General features: G+C 37.5%; 1 protein-coding gene across 2 annotated transcripts in view; it reads right to left on the reverse strand.

Annotated features, from left to right (window-relative positions):
- Positions 1–1,683: 1,683 nt before the first annotated feature.
- Positions 1,684–18,056, reverse strand: part of abat (4-aminobutyrate aminotransferase) — a 61,915-nt gene continuing 45,542 nt past the window's right edge. Inside the window, exons 13-16 of one of the 2 annotated variants that reach the window (XM_042392055.1) lie at positions 12,722–12,889; positions 7,257–7,403; positions 6,404–6,515; positions 1,684–3,088 (exon numbers count right to left, since the gene is read on the reverse strand). In XM_042392055.1, coding sequence (XP_042247989.1) covers positions 2,967–3,088; positions 6,404–6,515; positions 7,257–7,403; positions 12,722–12,889 — 549 coding nt within the window. In that variant the 3' untranslated portion in view covers positions 1,684–2,966. Of the gene's footprint in view, positions 3,089–6,403; positions 6,516–7,256; positions 7,439–12,721; positions 12,890–18,056 lie in introns of those variants that run through there. The other variant, XR_006092256.1, reaches the window with a different exon arrangement.

Genomic DNA, 18,056 nt, shown 5'->3' on the forward strand with positions numbered 1-18,056 from the left:
ACATGGACAGAATGTTTTAAAGACAACAGTTAGAGCCATCTAAAATAATTACATCAATAATCATCTAAATCAGATCACAAGTGCTAACAGTTAATGTCAAAATTTTTAAAGGTCACCACAGATACTCAGCTCTCTATAATAGTGACTGACAACGGAGACAGGCACTGTTGTCATCATCATCATCGTATTGCTCAGCCTCAACACCCTACAACCCAGCCCTACTTTCCTCAGAGGAGATCTTCATTAAAATGCATGTTTAGGACTAAGTGTAATTCATAGTGAGAACGACTGACCCTGTGAACTATGTGTAAGACATACTTAATGTTAGGCTTACTGGATATCATTTCTGAAACATCAGAGTAAAAAGATGTAAATATATTCATATATATTTTCATATTAGATTGTAGTAAGTTGATAATGAGAAAGAAATTAATGCAACGTTTTTAATGAACTGTTACACATCCCTTACACTTGCTCAAAAGCGCCATGACACATTCACAGACACTGCTGAAATTCTGAAGAACAGCAGCACATCAGCTTGAGCAAAATCTACAAAGTAAAATTACTCCTAGAAATGGCAATTTGACAAGTATTTATAATATGTATACTGTTAAGTTGTTGTAGACTTTATGTGGTACATCTCTGTATGACCCATGATCGAATGTGGTTATAGACCACCCTGGTCAATGAACCTGTGCTTACAGTTCAAATTCAGCATCTTAGCTACAGTTTGGTAATAAGCAAGATGGACTACTTGTTATTTATTAAAACTGACTATGTTTGTTAAGATTTTCATGGTTTATCACATCTGTGTGAACAATCTACAGAGGTTGAATGCCCCACTAATCAGTCAGGACTGAAGAAACCTTATGGATGAGAGTGAAACGGTTTAAAAAATCTAATGCAAATCCAGTTGCTTATGATTTAGCACTTCTATAAACTACTGTCTACTAGCACAGCTTGCAGCAATATCTGAATACAAATAAAAATATCGTCATCTTCAAAGCTCATGTAAAAATGCATTAGATTATTATGGGATTACACATAATTTACTTTAGCTAATTTAATGCAGAAGCTTTAACTGGTGAGCTACATTTGGATGGAGTGACAGCTTATAAACTACTATAATTAACTAACTAAACAAGGAGGATAGTTGCAAGTAGCTGCTTGAAGTATAAGCACAAGTCCATGGAAGAGAGTAAGATGCAATAGTGGAAAACAATAGAGGTGCTGTAGTCTATCTGACAAACAGCAGTCAACATCTCAGAAACAGCCTGATGCAAACTGAAAATGATCAGTTTCACCCTATGTGCCATTTACTGACACTACTTCTCTATTGTCACAAATGAAAAACTGGAAAACCAGAAAACTAAAAGCAAATGAGTTTTCAGAAATAAAAGCTGTGACTAATTTGAAGCTCTTGTTCAAGAGCAACATGAATGTGTTTAAAATTTAAGGTTACAAATGGCTGCCATCAGTTGAAAAAGTAGCAAAAAAATATATTTGCACATTTAAGTAACATGCAGGCACTAAATAATCTGACATTTTTATGGTCCATTTAAGATTCACATTTTTCTGGGCTACAACATTTCAAGCTGAAGAGTCATTCCTACTAATAGCAACACCACAGGCAGAATCATAACAAGGATATTTCTAACAGACACCATTAAATGACATGCAGGCTGGCATCATAGCTTTATTGTGTATTCCTTCATAGAGTCATCATTGACAAAGAATTCCGTATCTAACATAACTGTCTGCCTTCTTAAAACAAATGTTCTGGCTAACTATAATTACTTCAGTGACTGTGAGTCAGGTGGTGGGACTGATACTTGCAAATGATCACTGAAAGAAGCTGTATGTAAGACTTTGTTCTGAGCCATTAACTGAGGCTTATTAGGAGTTGGGATCTTCTCTTATTTACATGTGTCTAATGCTGTGCTACCTGTTAAAGGGAACAGACCAAGATTTTTAGCCTGCTTCTAGACGTCAGAATCTCAGATGTCTCAGCAAAAAATCTGGTCTTGTGCAATTTGCCGGCTCTTTCCCTGATGATGGAAAAAAATCCAAGCCATTCAGAACTCTGTAGGCCAAATTAAGAATGGGGACATCATCTTCCTGTACCAGAAACAGAAAAATGGCAACAGAAAAATTGCTGCAAAAATGAAGACAAGAGTGGATAAGCTTTGCGCAGCTGCAAAGTTTGTTTTAAGTTGACATAAAAATTCAATGAACATGAAAAACGTTAACTGCTCCAAGCAACTGCTACCACAACTTCTGTGCCGACTGAAAATTACATTGGTGAGATGGATTCATCACCCAATACTGATTGGTTAAACTAAAGAACTCCTCAGAATTATAAATTGGTGCTAAAATAAACACGATGTCAGACTGGGAAACAGCTCCCGTTTCACTCATGCTTTAATGGCAAACTGCTACAGACTTTGGGTTAGATGACCGAACAAGCCTGTTTTCCAAAATGTTGGACTGTTTCCTTTAAGAGGTTGGTGAGGAACAATAGTATTGGCAGGAAAGGGTAAGGAAAAGATGGTGCTAGATTTACTGACATGATGCCTTCATACATAGTACTGCTAGTCTAGTCAGTCTATACAGGAGAACATGAATCCAGATGAGGAAGATTCTGGAATTTGTCATTTCAACATATTTACTTTACAGAAATATGAACATTCCTTTAAATTTGAATGATTTTCTGGGTAATTTTACAGCTTTATGACAGGAAAGGTAAGAGGACATAATTATCATAACTTCTGGCTAAGGAGATGAAGACTGGCAAATATTCACTGTTATAAACTCAACTGGCCCTGGATCTTGAAACAGAAGTTATACAGGTCTGTGTTAGTTATTGTGTGGGTTGTGCTTAACATGACATGTACTGTAAGGAGTTTCAATCCCTCCATTCTGGATTAACTCATGTATTGTCAGTCAGGTTCCCTGTGGGTCAGAATTTATTTGTGCTGGGCCAACACATCATTAAAGATGTTGAGAAACATGTGAACATGGTACTCCTTGAACACCAGTGATGGACGGAAACGGATGGATCGATCCCCACACCCTCCCAGGAGGACACCTGTCAATGACAAACAGTTACTATATATTCACACAGTTCAATAACAATCTGTCATCCATCTTCATATGAACAAATTGATTTTGATTCATTGTACACAGCGCCAATCACAAATTTACAGACAATGTACAGATATAAATATTAACAGTGAAATAGGCTTTATCCAGATACCAGTAGTGTTACATAACATGTAACATAAGACATAATTCCATATTTAATGCTGCCAAATTGGTTTGTCAGAAGGTAAAGTTATGGTTAATGTTTTTATAGAGGGGTTTCCCAGCAATATCATCAAGAGACTTGTGCTGATATGAGGGGTAGAAAAAAAACAGAATGAGGAGTTGTTTTTGTCATGAACTGCATGAGGCGCAAATGTAATAAGAGAAAAATGAATCATAAGGAGGAAGACTTCCTGTAAGCTCAGAGTACATAAGTAGCTATTAGCATCTTGGTATCTGGTCAGAACTCTAGATTGTACTGGAAGGTGGTGGATGGTTTTGCACAGAACCTGGTGGGGAAAAAACACCTGTTTGAAGGTAGGGGAGAACAGGCTAAGTTGAGCCAGTAGGTAAGATGAGCCACCCCATGTATCTAGGTAACCATAAACAAAAGTAATCATGTGACCACAAATTAAGGAAGTACAGTTCACATTACTCGATCCATCTTGGACTCAAGCACATGTAGATGGTGGTAAGCAAAACAGAGCAAACAAAATATTTTTGTCATGCCAAGTGATTTCATCATGTTACTAAAATTATCAGTCTTGTATCTTAATAAAAATATATAAGTTTTGGACATTATGTGTTAGTATAAGTCAGTTTAAACTGCAAAAAACAAGGTCATAAACTCAGCATGATTGTGAATCTGAGCCATTGCGTGAAACAGTTTTGTCAAAATGGAGGTTGTAGGGTAAAATGTGCCAGTGATGTTGGGGCAAGTTGAGTAAATGGCTCAATTTACCACCAAAAGTTTAAATAGGCTACATATGTATGGAGTAAGTATTATTTTCTGATTCTCTAGAGACTAGAGACATTGTTCATGTTAATGTTTGATCACTGTTACAAGTGTTAGAATGTTGATGAATAACCTAATTGTTGACTAATGTTAAGTTAAGTTTAAGCCACACACAAACATATTGTCCATACAAGGTGATAAATGAAAGGAAAAAACAACATAAGGGGCCCTATCTTACGCCCGGTGCCCACGTTGTTACAGTAGCAATGGCACTTGCGCCATCAGTGCGCCCATGGATGTGTTGGTCTAAAAGTAAGGTGTGGTCAAGCGCACTGTTGGCGCATTGCTATCTTGAGGCAGCAGAGAACGATTGCGCTGTTGGCCATCAAAAACCTGGTCTAAAGTCAATGGCGCAATGTAACTGTTATTTTAAGGGCGCATTATCAGGACAGTAATATGCACCTACACAGGCGGGTGCACAACATACACTCTGCTTGTTACACACACAGGACGCGCAGCAGCACACAAACATGCAAAAGGCAACAAATAAAAGGATTATAATGTGAAAGATTATTATTGTGTATATTAATATATTTTTAAAAATACATGTAATAATGCTTAGTCATAATATTTATCAGAATTAACTAATTGCAGTAATGATGGATTAAATTGTTTAATTATTTGACCAAATTGTGGCAATACATGTAGGTATTTAAACAGGAAGACAACAACGGATCAGACACAGATTGACTTTCCTGCTGCATCAGTACATGATGGCATGAGGACATATGAGGAAATACATGAGGTGAAAACAATTATTAAACTAACGAAGGAAATAAATCTGCACAGCTTCTAGCTTCAAGGATCAGCACCTTGGAGAGCTGATCAAGTCCTGATAACTGTGTTGATGATTCTTTACATGATTAAAATTAATTATTTAATTATTGAACAATATTTAACAAATATTCTTTAACATTTTTGAGAGTACAGTGATAAGGTTTCCATACTTTCAGCAATTAAAACCCCGCTGATTTGTCCTGTCACTCCATGACTGAACAAAACGATTTTAAAGAAACCAAAGCTGTAATTAAAAAAATAAATCTTTTCAAAAACCAAACAAAGATAAATTTGCAACAAATTAATGAACAGGACCTTAAACTGGTGGTCTGGGGAAAACAGAAGTGTTTTCAAACAGTTTGTTTCAGTTTTCCACAAGAAGCTTAAACGCACAATATTTAATTTCTGCCGCTAGGGGTTTCTCAATCAAAACAATAACAAAAGAGAGTGTGATGACAGTGTAAAGGATCATGGGAGTTGTTGTCTTCGAGCTGCTGCTAACATTTGCCCAGCTTGTTTGCCTGATAACTTAAGATCCAGACGTCCAATGACTAAAATCCTTCATCCAATTAAAAGATACAGTTAAGAACAACCAAGAGCTATACAGTTTATCATAAAAATGTGGCTTAAAACTGAATAAAAGTCAATTCATGTCAGTTGGTTGGCAGGCAACCACAACACTGAGGTATTATCTTGTATGCATATACTCTTTGGTAGACGCCATTGTGACAAACAACCGCAATGCCACCGATGTATTATCTTGTATGTGTATACTCTTTGGTAGAGGCCATTTTAATGGACAAACACAACGCCGACGCATGCATCTTGTGTGCGTATACTCTTTGATAGAGGGGTGTGACGCCATTGACAGGTGACCAAATGAAACGGACCTTGGTTACCTTGGTTAAAATTACTGATTTCTCTGGGTTCGAAAATTGTTGGAAACATTTGGGATAACGTAAGTACACAACTCAACAAAATATATAACATAGGTCTAGTTATTTTTAGACATTTTAATGCAGAATAGTTATATAAAAAAATAAAATAGTAGATTTAAAGGATGAGTGGTTAGTTTGTCAAATATAGCCTACATCTTCTTAGTGTAACTTTCCCACCTCACCTCTGATAAAGAGCAGCCACTTCCCTAAACTTTTCCTCATCCAGCGAACAAAGAGAGCGAAAACCCTAAATGGGGTTAGGTGTCTGTCAGATGTTATGTTATTGTGTCGGTCTGAATGGGATACTAGCATCAACAGATCACTCATTCACTGTTGACACATAAAAGCTGACAGGTCTACTATGACAGAGTATTAAAATCTCATATTATCATTATGTCTGTTCTTGAAATACTACAACTTTATTCTCATAACATTATGACTTTTTCTTATTAAAGTACAACTTTATTCTTATGACATTACCAAATTTTTCTCAAAATATTACCAATTTATTCATGACATCTCTGTTTTTTTTCTTTCAATGTTACCATAATACTCCAAAAAAGAGAAAAAATGGTGAGCTACTTCATACCTTTGTCTCTGGCCTTAAGAAGGATGCTGTTGCGTGTTGCATCATCACAGATATCAATGGCACAGAAGGTTCCCTGTCCTCGGGCTCGGCTCAATATGTTGGGGTATTGAGCCTGGGGACCAGAAGCAAGCAGGTCATATTCACACAAATGTTGGTCACATGCACAACAAGCAAGTTGAAAACATCGATCAAACTACAATCAATCAAACTACAGCTACAATAGAAGTGGTAGATATGAATAAATCCTCTATCATTGTATTTATATTGCAATATCAATATATACACATCCTGATTGTACATTTTCTGATAAATCAATTTATAAACGGTTTATGATAAACAGATAACCAGACAGGAATGTTATTGGTTAATTCAGTGAATTAAATACCTGGCAAATTAAGTATTCTATCACACTGATCCAATATCATCAGTATAAATCCAATATAGACATAAATCAAAACTGATCATTGATTTACAACATATGGCAAAATCTCTAAGGGTTTATAACCTACAAACACAGTCTATGGGTTTTAGAAGACTGACGCAGACATCAGAAGGCCAGTAGTGGCCTTTTCTTTGAGGCCGTAAAAGCTGGAAGCCTAGCATAATAAAATCAGCCAAAACACCTCCTGTGCAAGGTGTGCATTTTCCAAAATATGTTAAAAACACATAAAGGCCATACATATTTTGTTACTCATGCTGTTAATTTATTCCTGATTAGGTGAAGTAGGTCACTTAAATTTTGGAAGTCTGAAACAAACAAATTGTACACAAAAATGAAGAAAAATGTATGCAAGTTTGGACCAAATAATACAAACTTCTACTTTACATATGCACACCTACACACACACTTTACCTGCAGCTCATAAAGGCCGTTTAGCAAGGCTTTCCCAGAACGAGTCACCTCCTCCAGAAGGTTTTCTCTGCGTATCACATTAAGAACCTCAGCCAGGAACAGGTTCTTTGATGGGTCACCCATCCATGTGTTAAAGATACGGTATGGCTGAAAAAAGACAACAGATACACAAGCAAACAGACCTGTAAACAAAAAATGGAAAGGATCTTATAAACATCTTTTAACAAGTATTGAAGACATTTCAGTATATGTTTGTCTGCGTGTGAAGCACTGTGAAAACCTTAGGTTCTAAATACATCCATGATGTAAATTAGCTCAGTCAACTAACTCACATGGAGTAGATTATTATTTAAATAGAAGAAGTAGAATATGTACAGCATTAGTGTTTGGTGTCTTGGCTCTGACCTACAGCCTACAGATGGATGCTGGGGTGGAGGTAGGGCTTTTGAAATGCTATATGAACAGCAGTGGCAGCCATAGCAGCAAGCAACAGCATAGCTTATGTGAGCAGTGTGAGCAGAGCACTCATGACTTAAGTGCACCGCCGTGGTTATAAGAGTGCATTAGACTTTAGGGATTTTGAAGGTGAGCTGCCTTATCATGGTATTTACCCAGAGACTTACCCTGCCTTCAAAGCCTTCTGGTTTTTAAATAATACTTTGCATTCAATGAGAGAATCTCATTCGGATTTAAACCTCTGTCTGGTAGGGGTGCGCAAAAAAATCGATTCACATAAGAATCATGATTCTATCTCTGCCGATTCAGAATCGATTAGGAAATTCCAAGAAGCGATTCACATTTTTTAGTCTTGCCACAACACTGTTTTCCATTTTTTCCTGACATGAGTTAGCTCACTAAATCCCATAGTTGGCGTAATGACGCCTCACTGGTTTCCACCCTGACCCAATTTGGGGGGCAAGAAGGAAGTGAAGTGTGTGTCATGGAGAGACAGTGAGCAATGGTTGAACAAATACAACCTGCCCCATCAGCAATGAAGGCAATCATTTGGACATATTTTGGATTTTATTCTCTCGAAGGGAAGAACAAGCTTGACAAGACAAATGCCATTATCAGGCATTGCAGCGCACCTCCGCAGGTTTATGCGGAGGTGGGGGGTGTTGTTGTGGGCATATTTATTTGTAACCGCCATGAAACAATCAGTAAATTACTAATAAGTAATAATTCTCACTACCACCATTCGCTCTCCCCATCCACTCTCTAGCTCGCTCGTCCACTGCTTCTCTCTCTCTCTTTCTCTCTCGTCTTTATTGAAAAGAGTCAGGAAGCCGTCAGCAAAGCCTAACTTTACTTTTAACGTTATCAAATGGAGATAAATGTCCTCCCCTCTTCCTGGTAATGTTTTTGTCTTCCCTCATGGCAGGGTTGTGAAGCGTTACAGGTTGCGTTTCTCCAAAAGCTGATTCTGGTTCAACTTTCTCAGCCTTCCAGCTGTTTACCTGAGGCTGGAGCTGCTTGCGCATTGAAATCATGACAGGAAAAAGAAAGTTGTTTTCTTTCAATGAAAAATGTAGTCTCCTTGAAGCTTATGACAAACTGCCAAAAACGAGCCAATGAGATGCAGCAGCGAAACAACCAGCATTTAAACAGCTGTTCTGTATTTTGAAACAGTCAATAAAATTCAGGAAATAGCCTGACCCTAATAACCCTAACCCTAATAGAAAAAGAAACAAAATCTGTTATAATAATCATCCGCTTATAGTGATCATTTTGACCTGGACAGAAGTGATCACTATAAGTGGTTTCCACTGTATAATGCACCTATCTTGTATTACTGTGTGTTCCTGACATATCGTCTGAAAGAACAGGAGGAGAAAGAAGTGTTTCAGATGGAGACCTCTGGCTAACAGTGTTTGTTGTTTATTTTAGTCCATACTCCAGGGAAATTTAGTTCACATTTTAAGTCAACCACTAGTTACAGCACTTTACAGCTAAATATAAGTTCTTAATTGCACTTTGCAGCTAAATGTAGCAGGCAGCTATTGTTTGATTGATTTTTTTATTTGAAGTATGAATTTAAGTTATTATTTTAAGTTTTGCACTTACAGTTTATCTTTGCAATCATTTTTATTTTTGCATGAAGTATTCATTGAGTATTCATTGAGCCCTTTGTCTCAGGGCTTCCTTGGTTTCCTATTGACTGAGTGGACTAAAGGAAAATAAATCTTACTCAGGGTTGACATTCAGTAGTAAATGTTTACATTTGATTCAATGTGATTTTTAAAAAAATTTTAAACCTATAAAAGTGTCTACCGCAGTCAAATGGAAAAAGTAACTCAAAACATTGTGGTCAATGCTTGTGATCCCACCAGACGGTTTCAGAAGTTTCAGAAGCGGCTCTCTGCTCTGCTAAACATACATGCCCAATATATTTTTGACAGAGGCCATGTCAAAGCCACATCAAGCTGCACAGAACAGATTGAGCTAGGCAGGAAGTCAGACACAGAAACAGTATAGAGTATCCGGTCAATTTACACCATAAAACACTTGCAGACTTCTGATTGTATATCAACAATAAACAATTAAAATAGACAAATGAAGAAACCATTTAACCACGTAGCCTATTTTCCCAGAGTAGAAGCACAAAAATTAAGGAAAATGGCCAAATCAACAAAATCTGAGCAAGTCAACAAAATCTGCAGCAATGACGGTAGCCTTAAGGCGCTCGTTCAGCTTTAACTAAGCTGACGTGATTACTGTGGTAGCAGCGCAACTGAATTTAAAAAGCAGCTGGCTTGACTGCAGTCAAAATGCTCAACTTCTGAAACGCTGCCGGTGGGGTATGACGCTGTATGGAGGATGGGACAAAACCACATCTGAGCCAGAACGTGACACAGATGCGCCTGGTGGGATCCATGGCATTTTAATGAACAGTGGTTTTATCATGACTTGTCTCATTTTAATTGGAGTAGAATAGAGTTGATCCCTGACGTGGAGACAGCCTGGGCATTTTTTATGAGGTTTATATGCAGATCGTAAATACACATGCCCCTTTCAGAAGTTACAGTAAAGGAGTGTGATAATCTCTGGTTTTCTTCTGAGCTAGCAGATACTATTCATGAGTGTAACTTGGCTGGGGCTAAGGCAAGGACAACAGGTTCTACCACCAACTGGCTTATTTTTAGACAACTAAAAAGCCAAATCAGAATATTATTTGTCTATTACCACTGAAAATCTAAATGACCCTAGGAGGTTTTGGAAAACCATAAAATCCCTTTCTGTACCTTGCTTTGTTATGAAAGATTTGGTTACTGTTCATGACAAAATGGAGGTATTGAATTGTTTAACTGGCAGTTTATATCTACTGGCTCTCTGTTTGACTCTGCTTGTTCTGCATCTGTGAAATCCTGTACTGATGTTCCAGTGTATACTGGTCAGTCTTTTAATTTCATACCTTTCTCTGTGCAGGAAGTTCACAAAGCCTTAGTGCTTTGGAGGGGTTTTCTAGGATCTAGCTTTAGATCCTAGAAAACCCTCAGCACCTGGTTTTATTGATCCTTACTTTTTGAATTTGGCAGCTGGTTTTACAGCAAAGTCTCTTGCATATCTTTTTAAACTTAGAGTGGAAAATAAGGAAACTCCAAGGATACAGGAATCTGCTTATGTCCTCCCTTTTATTTAAAGGAGGACTATTTTAAATAACTATAGGCTAATATCTAAAATTATCAGTACTGGCTAGAATTCTTGAGGCTCTTGAGTGATCAACTTAAGGAGTTTTAACATGATATTGATACAACATGATATTTTATCAACATGTAAATCAGGTTTTAGAAAAAAACAGCACCATCACAGCTGCACTGAAGGTAGTAAACGACATTTCTGTTGCACTTGACAAGAAGCAACTTTATTGATCTGTTCAAAGCTTTCAACACAGTCGACCATAATATTTTAAAACTTAGACTTCTTAACTCAGGACTCGGAGCAAGCAGTCGCTTGGTTCTCAAACTACCTAAGTAATCAGTCTCAGTGCATTAGATATGACAGTCTATGTTCTGATATTGTATCTGTTGAAAAGGGTGTACCAAAGTGCTCTGTGTTAGGTCCACTTTTATTCACTATTTATATAAATAATATGGGTCAAAACACGTCAATGCTAATTTTCATTTTTATGCTGATGACACTGTTATATACTGCTGTGCGACAACTCTTGTACAGGCCATTGACTACTTGCAAAATGCTTTTATTGTTGTCCAAAATACCCTACCTAAGCTGAAACTCATTCTTACTGCAAATAAGACCAAACTTTGTAGTGTACCAACTCTAGGGCCACTATTGACCACAAAATATCCCTTTGGTGGTTGCTCTTGAGGGAAGTGAAATGAGGTTGTTAATTCATAAATTCCTGGGTATTTTGATAGATTTTTTTGATTGATGATTGATTTTATTTTCATATTTGTCTTTTTTTGTGTTTTGTTTGTAACGTCAAATCCTATTTATCAGATCGATTTCAGTTTGTACACGCTAACAATGAATCCTCCATGCATGCAAAAGTCCACAAGGTTCTGCATTTGGACCAACACTATTCACCTTACATATGCTTCCTTTAAGTAATGTTAGTATGACTTTTATCTGACCCTATGTACGTTATTGATTTTGGGTGTTGGACATGTGACATAAACATTCCATGGTCTGCATGCCACCTGATGAAATATGGTATAGCCCTTCTGGGGGACCTTTTAGATATAAATAATGGGTCCATGGTCAAGCTTGGAGCTGTTTCAGATGTGGTATCTTGTGACACCTAATATGTGGTGAGGTAGCTGTCAATCACTTGATGGATGGCTCCCAACTGAATTAGTGCCCATGGAGAACCTATGGTATGCATGTGATAAGATACAGATGTGTAACCCTATATAAGTTATGCACTGACAGTGGTACGGTGCCCAGACCATCTTTGTACATGGAATGGACCCCATGGCCATCGTCTAATAAACGTCTTCAAAATAAGAACTTCGCCAGCTCTTCCTTTGAACGATATCATCACACATCCTTCCTTTCAAGTAATATTACTTGGAAACACTCCATAAATTTTCATTGTTATGCAGACGATACTCAATTATATTTAACAATGAAGCCAGATGAATTCAGTTAACTAAACTCCAAGCATGCCTTACGGACATAAAGACCTGGATGACCTGCAATTTTCTGCTACTAAACTCAAACTGAAGTTATTGTGCTTGGCCCACAACACCTTAGAAACACATTATCTAATGACATAGCCACTTTGGATGGCCTCCAGATCCAATGTAAGGAATCTGGAAGTTATCTTTGATCGGGATATGTCCTTTAACTCCCACATGAAACAAAATTTCAATTTCTTGGCAAGGTCTCCTTTGAAAGAGATTCTTAATCTCATTAGGACTATCCTGGTTAAATAAAAGTTAAATAAAAAATATCAATATGTGGTCTTAATTTTACTACAGTAAATATTTTTTAAAATGACAAACCTTATCAGCCTGTAATTCTTGCTTGTGGTAGTAGCCGCCAGTCAGAAGCTTCTTGCTGAAGGAGACAATGTCAGCAGGGTCATCCATTCCCCAGTGTTCATGGGCCCAAAACTTTCCTGTGGACCCTCCACCGGTCTGGACTTCATCCACATGGAAAGCACAGCCATGCTGGGGAGGTAAAAAGTTAACAGACAGAATATTCAGGTGCCAACAAGAACACTGAAAGACTTTTTGCTTGCTATAATCCTTCCTTTATACTGGCCATTAAAAGATCCCTTCCTAAATTGATTTCAGTGTAAGTGACGAGGGAAAATCTATGGTCCTTGTTCTGTGCAAAAATGTATATCACTTCTCTTTCTCGATCTATACTTGAAATGGAAACTTCTTGGTATCCCCCAGGAGGAGCTGGAGGACGTTACCGGGGTGAAGGATGTCTGGGTTTCCTTACTCAGTCTGATGCCACCGTAACCTGGTCCCGGATAAACCATGGATGGAGGGATGTTTGAGCCAGAATCACATTCGAAATATACAAGGGGACAGTGTGAACAACCCGTGGAAAAACCTTCAAAAACAACCTTAGCAACAAAGGCCATGTAATAGACAACCATTTGTGGGCAGGCACGAACAATCTGATGTCATCATGGGAAGGAAGTAGAGGCAACATTGCAAACAAAGCGTTCAGAGCAGGCTGAATCCTGGGCTTTTGACTTGTAGAGAGCATCTTATAGGTATGGTCACCTCAAGTTCTGGAACTTTGACTAGCAGGGTCATCCATACATAGACTTCCCACATCATAACAGGATAAAAGTAAAAGGAAATCACAAAAATTCAGAGAGTCCAAAGTGGAGGGAGCTATCAAAGCTTATTAGCTTAGCATTCACTCTCACTGAAACTCCTCTGTCAGAGAAAAAACTGTTCCACAAAAGACCATTATTTTTTTGTGGAACAGAAAAAAATGCCATACATGGCCATACAAAAATGCTGATATCACAATTCATAATAAGTCAAGATTTCTCCCCATATGGCATCAAAAAGTACTGATCACATAGTTTTGTTATTTGATGGGTTATTTGATGGTTCAGGTTGTTTACACATGAATAATTTGTACCTAAATTTGAATTCCCCATTCCTTTCAGATTGTTGGCTTTGAGAGCATAATTTTCCTTCTTCAATAACTTTTTATTGAGCAAAATGATTTGCAGAATGCTTAGGGGAAGTAAACAGTAGACTAAAAAGATAAGCTCTGTTACTGATTCTACACAGCAAAAGTGCCAGTGTTAATTTTTTAGTCTTTGTTGAAACCAATAGAGTTCAGTGTTGTTTTGACACTTAATTTATTAAAACTAACACTTCATGAGTCAGCTCCTGAACGTGTTGGTTGTTTCAAAAATTCTCACATTCAGAGTGTTAAATTGTTTTATCTGTGTCCGTTCTTTTGTTGATTAATCCATGTGTGCTGATGCAAGTTTTAAATGCAACACATTTTAGACATTTTTTACAAGGAGGTAATTTCAGTGTCATAGATTTATTCATGCCTTCAGGGGTCGGTGTATGTTTAATGTGAAATTTTTCCCTTCTTTTCTGTTTTAGTGTTGGCAAAATTCAATTTGCCGGGTTTTACTTCCTTGATCCTGAAGGATTCTGCAGGAGTGGAAATGGATTCAGATATATTTAATGAACTTCTGAAGACATCTGAGCTGTCTTTCCTGGCCTTCACTGAAGAGTGAAATGGTAAGAAACTGCAGCCTTGTATTTCTCTGAAAATGAATTGTTCAATTAAATAATTTATATCAAATGTAGCTGTTATTAATCTTGTAAATTGAATTTTGCAACACAAGGCTGTGTGTATGTTCTTAGACAACAGTGTCGAGGAGTCTTTTTCAGAGGGTCATCTTTATCAGAGTGGTCACCATCACGTGTATCTAACAAGGTAATCTAAAACATTACGTTGTTGTCACAATGGTTACTTTAGTACTTCAGGTGCAGGTACAGTAGGCATGTCAGCCTGAATGTTTCTGTTATCTACCCTGAAGGTGCTCTGTATAAATGTCATGCAATTGTTGTTTCAGACCATCAAAGCAGCCTTGTACTCATAGCCAGGTGGTGACCAAATATTCAAAGAATATGAGAAAACAAACTGCCTTTCTGATGGTTCAAGAAGAAAGATGGTGAACATACTTGTGGCCCCTTTACTACAAATCATATACCTAACATTACTGTTTACCATTGTCCAAATCACACTGTGTGTTTTTAGACTGAGAGATAGATAGATTGGCTACCTTACAGACAGCCATTGGTTTCAATTCATTCCGCAGTATGGTATGAAAATCAAGTTCCAGAGACTTGCAACTTGCATAAAGCAAGTTTGACCCAAAAAAGGATAAAATGTTACTAATGTTACAACTAAATACTGTGACAGGTTGCCTATCTCAAGCAAGTTTCAAGTCTTGATTTTCATACCTTACTGAAATGAATGGAAACCAGTGACTGCCTTGAAGGTAGGAAAAATGATCAATCAATCATCAATCGAAAAATTCACAGTGTGATTTGGAAAATGGCCAGCACTTAAGTATACGTGATTTGTAATAAATGAGCTAAAACATGAAATAACACTGGTATGGTCCTTTAAGTGAAAGTAATCACTATGGTGTTAATTCTCATTCTCTAGACTGTGAGGTGGCTGCCATCCTTTTGCTTCTTCACCTGTTACCTTCAACATCCAAGGGCAAGAAGTCTTCAGAGATTAGTGCATCGGATGCTGCCGACTGCCTGATGAAGTTCATGAAGTTATGTTTTTAGAATTGTATTAGAGTATATCTCACTTCAGACGTCAACCAATATGGGGTTTTCAAGGGCTGACACCAATTTTGAGATGGCAAGGGGGACCGACGTGATCCAGATTTACTTTTATTTTTTTTGTCCAGACAGGCTTGGTATTTGAACACAGAAGCAGCTTTGTCTTCATTAAAATTAATTGTTCACATGAACACAAAAATAATTGTGCACTTAGAGTCAAACATTGGAATAATTTCTCTTAATTCTGGGCAGCAGTGCCGGAATAAATTCCAAATTTTATTCCATGTGAATCATTCCCTCTCTTTCCCTTTCTCAAGGAAACTGGCCCTGCTCAGCCCTTTCTCCTGTGTGTCAGAGAAAGAAAGAACAGCATCCAGAATTTCTACATTGTCCTGGACCAAAAGGTCATTTCCTGTATGACCCAGACTTTGACAAGCTCTTCAAGGTACATTTTGCTTTTGCTGTGTCCTATGCTGAGGCATTGTGCAACTTCTACATATTCATCCAGACCACTGTGTATGGCATTGATGTAGCAGTGTGAAGGAGAGTCCTCAGTTCAAGGAAATCAGAGCAACAGTTCTTCACAGTGCAGTTTGAAGATCACACATGGTTGACTGGAAATATGTTCACGTTAAATTTGCAAGGTACACCACACAATTTGTTCAGTGTTATTTAGACATTTGAAGTTTCTGCATAATTTGTACCCAGAAAGGTCTTTGCGTGTGAACTGTGGAGAACCTGGATGTTTATTTGTTTTTTGCAAATACTCTGGTTACAAGCGGGACTTATCTCGAGCACATGGAGACTGTGCTGATGCAGATCTCATCAGGAATTTTGAGTTTGAACTTGGAGCTCCTGTTACACAGCCAGTAAACGTGGATCCCAAGAATATGCTCTACAGGGAGATGCCTCTATGATGCTTTTGAAACTGCTAATCCATTAGGCTCAAAAAAGTGAGTGCACAAACTTGGCTGTATTTATTTTATTTTGAGAAATTTGCCACCAAAGCTTAATTCTGTGTTGATGAACATTAATCTTATAGCCAGTCAATTTTCACTCAGATGACTTAAAGAAATTTGTGTTGATCCTATTCTAAAGCCACTTGTTGATGATCTAAAGATTTTAGAGACTGAAGGAATGCAGTTGCCCTTTTCAGCCACACCTGTGAAGGGTTAAGTTATTCAGGTTACTGGTGACAACTTAGCTTTACATGGCCTTTTTGACTTGTTGAATCATTTAGTGTAAATTATTGGCAATTTCATTTAACTGATAAGAGAGAGTAATTAGTTTTTAGTAAAGATCATCCTGATTTGCCTCTACACTTGAAAGACCTACATTCAGAACACTTTCATTCAGAACAAAATCCTGCTTTGGCCTCAACATTTGTATGATGTATGTATGTTCTGGGGCTGAAAATGAGATGCCTTTGTTCAACAGGATCGTCAGTATAATTGTTAGAGATGACAATGCTTACCTTCTAACAATGTAGTTTGATGATCACTTAAATACATTTAGTATTGAGGAGAAAACAGATGTCTTCACACTGATTTGTGTAGATGACCTGGTGTACTACAAACCTTATGATAGGCAATTTTCGTATGACACTGATAACCAAATGTATATCATCTACCCGTACTGTAATTTTTTATGACTCCATGCTGAGCTGTTTTCAGTTCATGAATTATGTTTGTAGTGTACCTGTCTTTTAATACACAATATTTTTGTGCAAGTTGTTGTCTTGTATATTTTTATAATTGATAGTATGGAAGGCATGTGGGGTAGGTAGTTGTGAGTACTGTGGCTGAAGGGGGCATCGGTTGTCCACAACAGTCTATACCCTCAGAGTTAATTGTGTTACACCCGTCAGTCTTACTATATTGTGAGTCGAGTGAAGTCTGGTGGTGCTGATTTCCTAACACTGACACTAGTGTAGAGTTCTATCAACCCTACTCAGTGTTAGCCTGTGTTAATTTTCAACTCCTTACAGTGTTATAACTCTGCGTGAGTGTTAAAAAGTTAACACTCTCAAAGTGTTAATTTAACACTTAATAGAGTGGACACATAGACAATTTTCTAGAGTTAAATTTAACACATTCAGAGTTAATTTAACATTGGTGATTTTGCTGTGTATTGTTACTGACTAGTGCTAGCCTGGCTGGGTAGGCTCAGGAGGCAGGAGATTGCATCGGTTGGGTTCTAAATATAAATTGTAAATTTTATGTTTTGTAGGCTTGGTGATTACTCATTTACTACAGTACTAAAACATAATTTAACAAAGTCATAAGAAGCTTAAACATCATTAGGACTTGGTTTTAAATGTACTGATGGAACTACAGTTCTTCATATCATCAGGTAGGGCATTCCACTGAGTTGTGGCTTTTATAGAGAATGCTGACTGCCCAAATGCGTCAGCATTAGGAAGTTGTACAATGGTTTTAGAGAAAAACATACCTTTTGTCTTGTTTACATTTAGACTCAGAGATGATAGATGAAGCCAATATGTGATGCTTTCCAACGAAATTGTTAGCTTAGCAGCTGC

The sequence above is a fragment of the Thunnus maccoyii genome, chromosome 18 (assembly GCF_910596095.1).
Source record: "Thunnus maccoyii chromosome 18, fThuMac1.1, whole genome shotgun sequence".
In the NCBI taxonomy this organism is placed as follows: Eukaryota; Metazoa; Chordata; class Actinopteri; order Scombriformes; family Scombridae; genus Thunnus; species Thunnus maccoyii.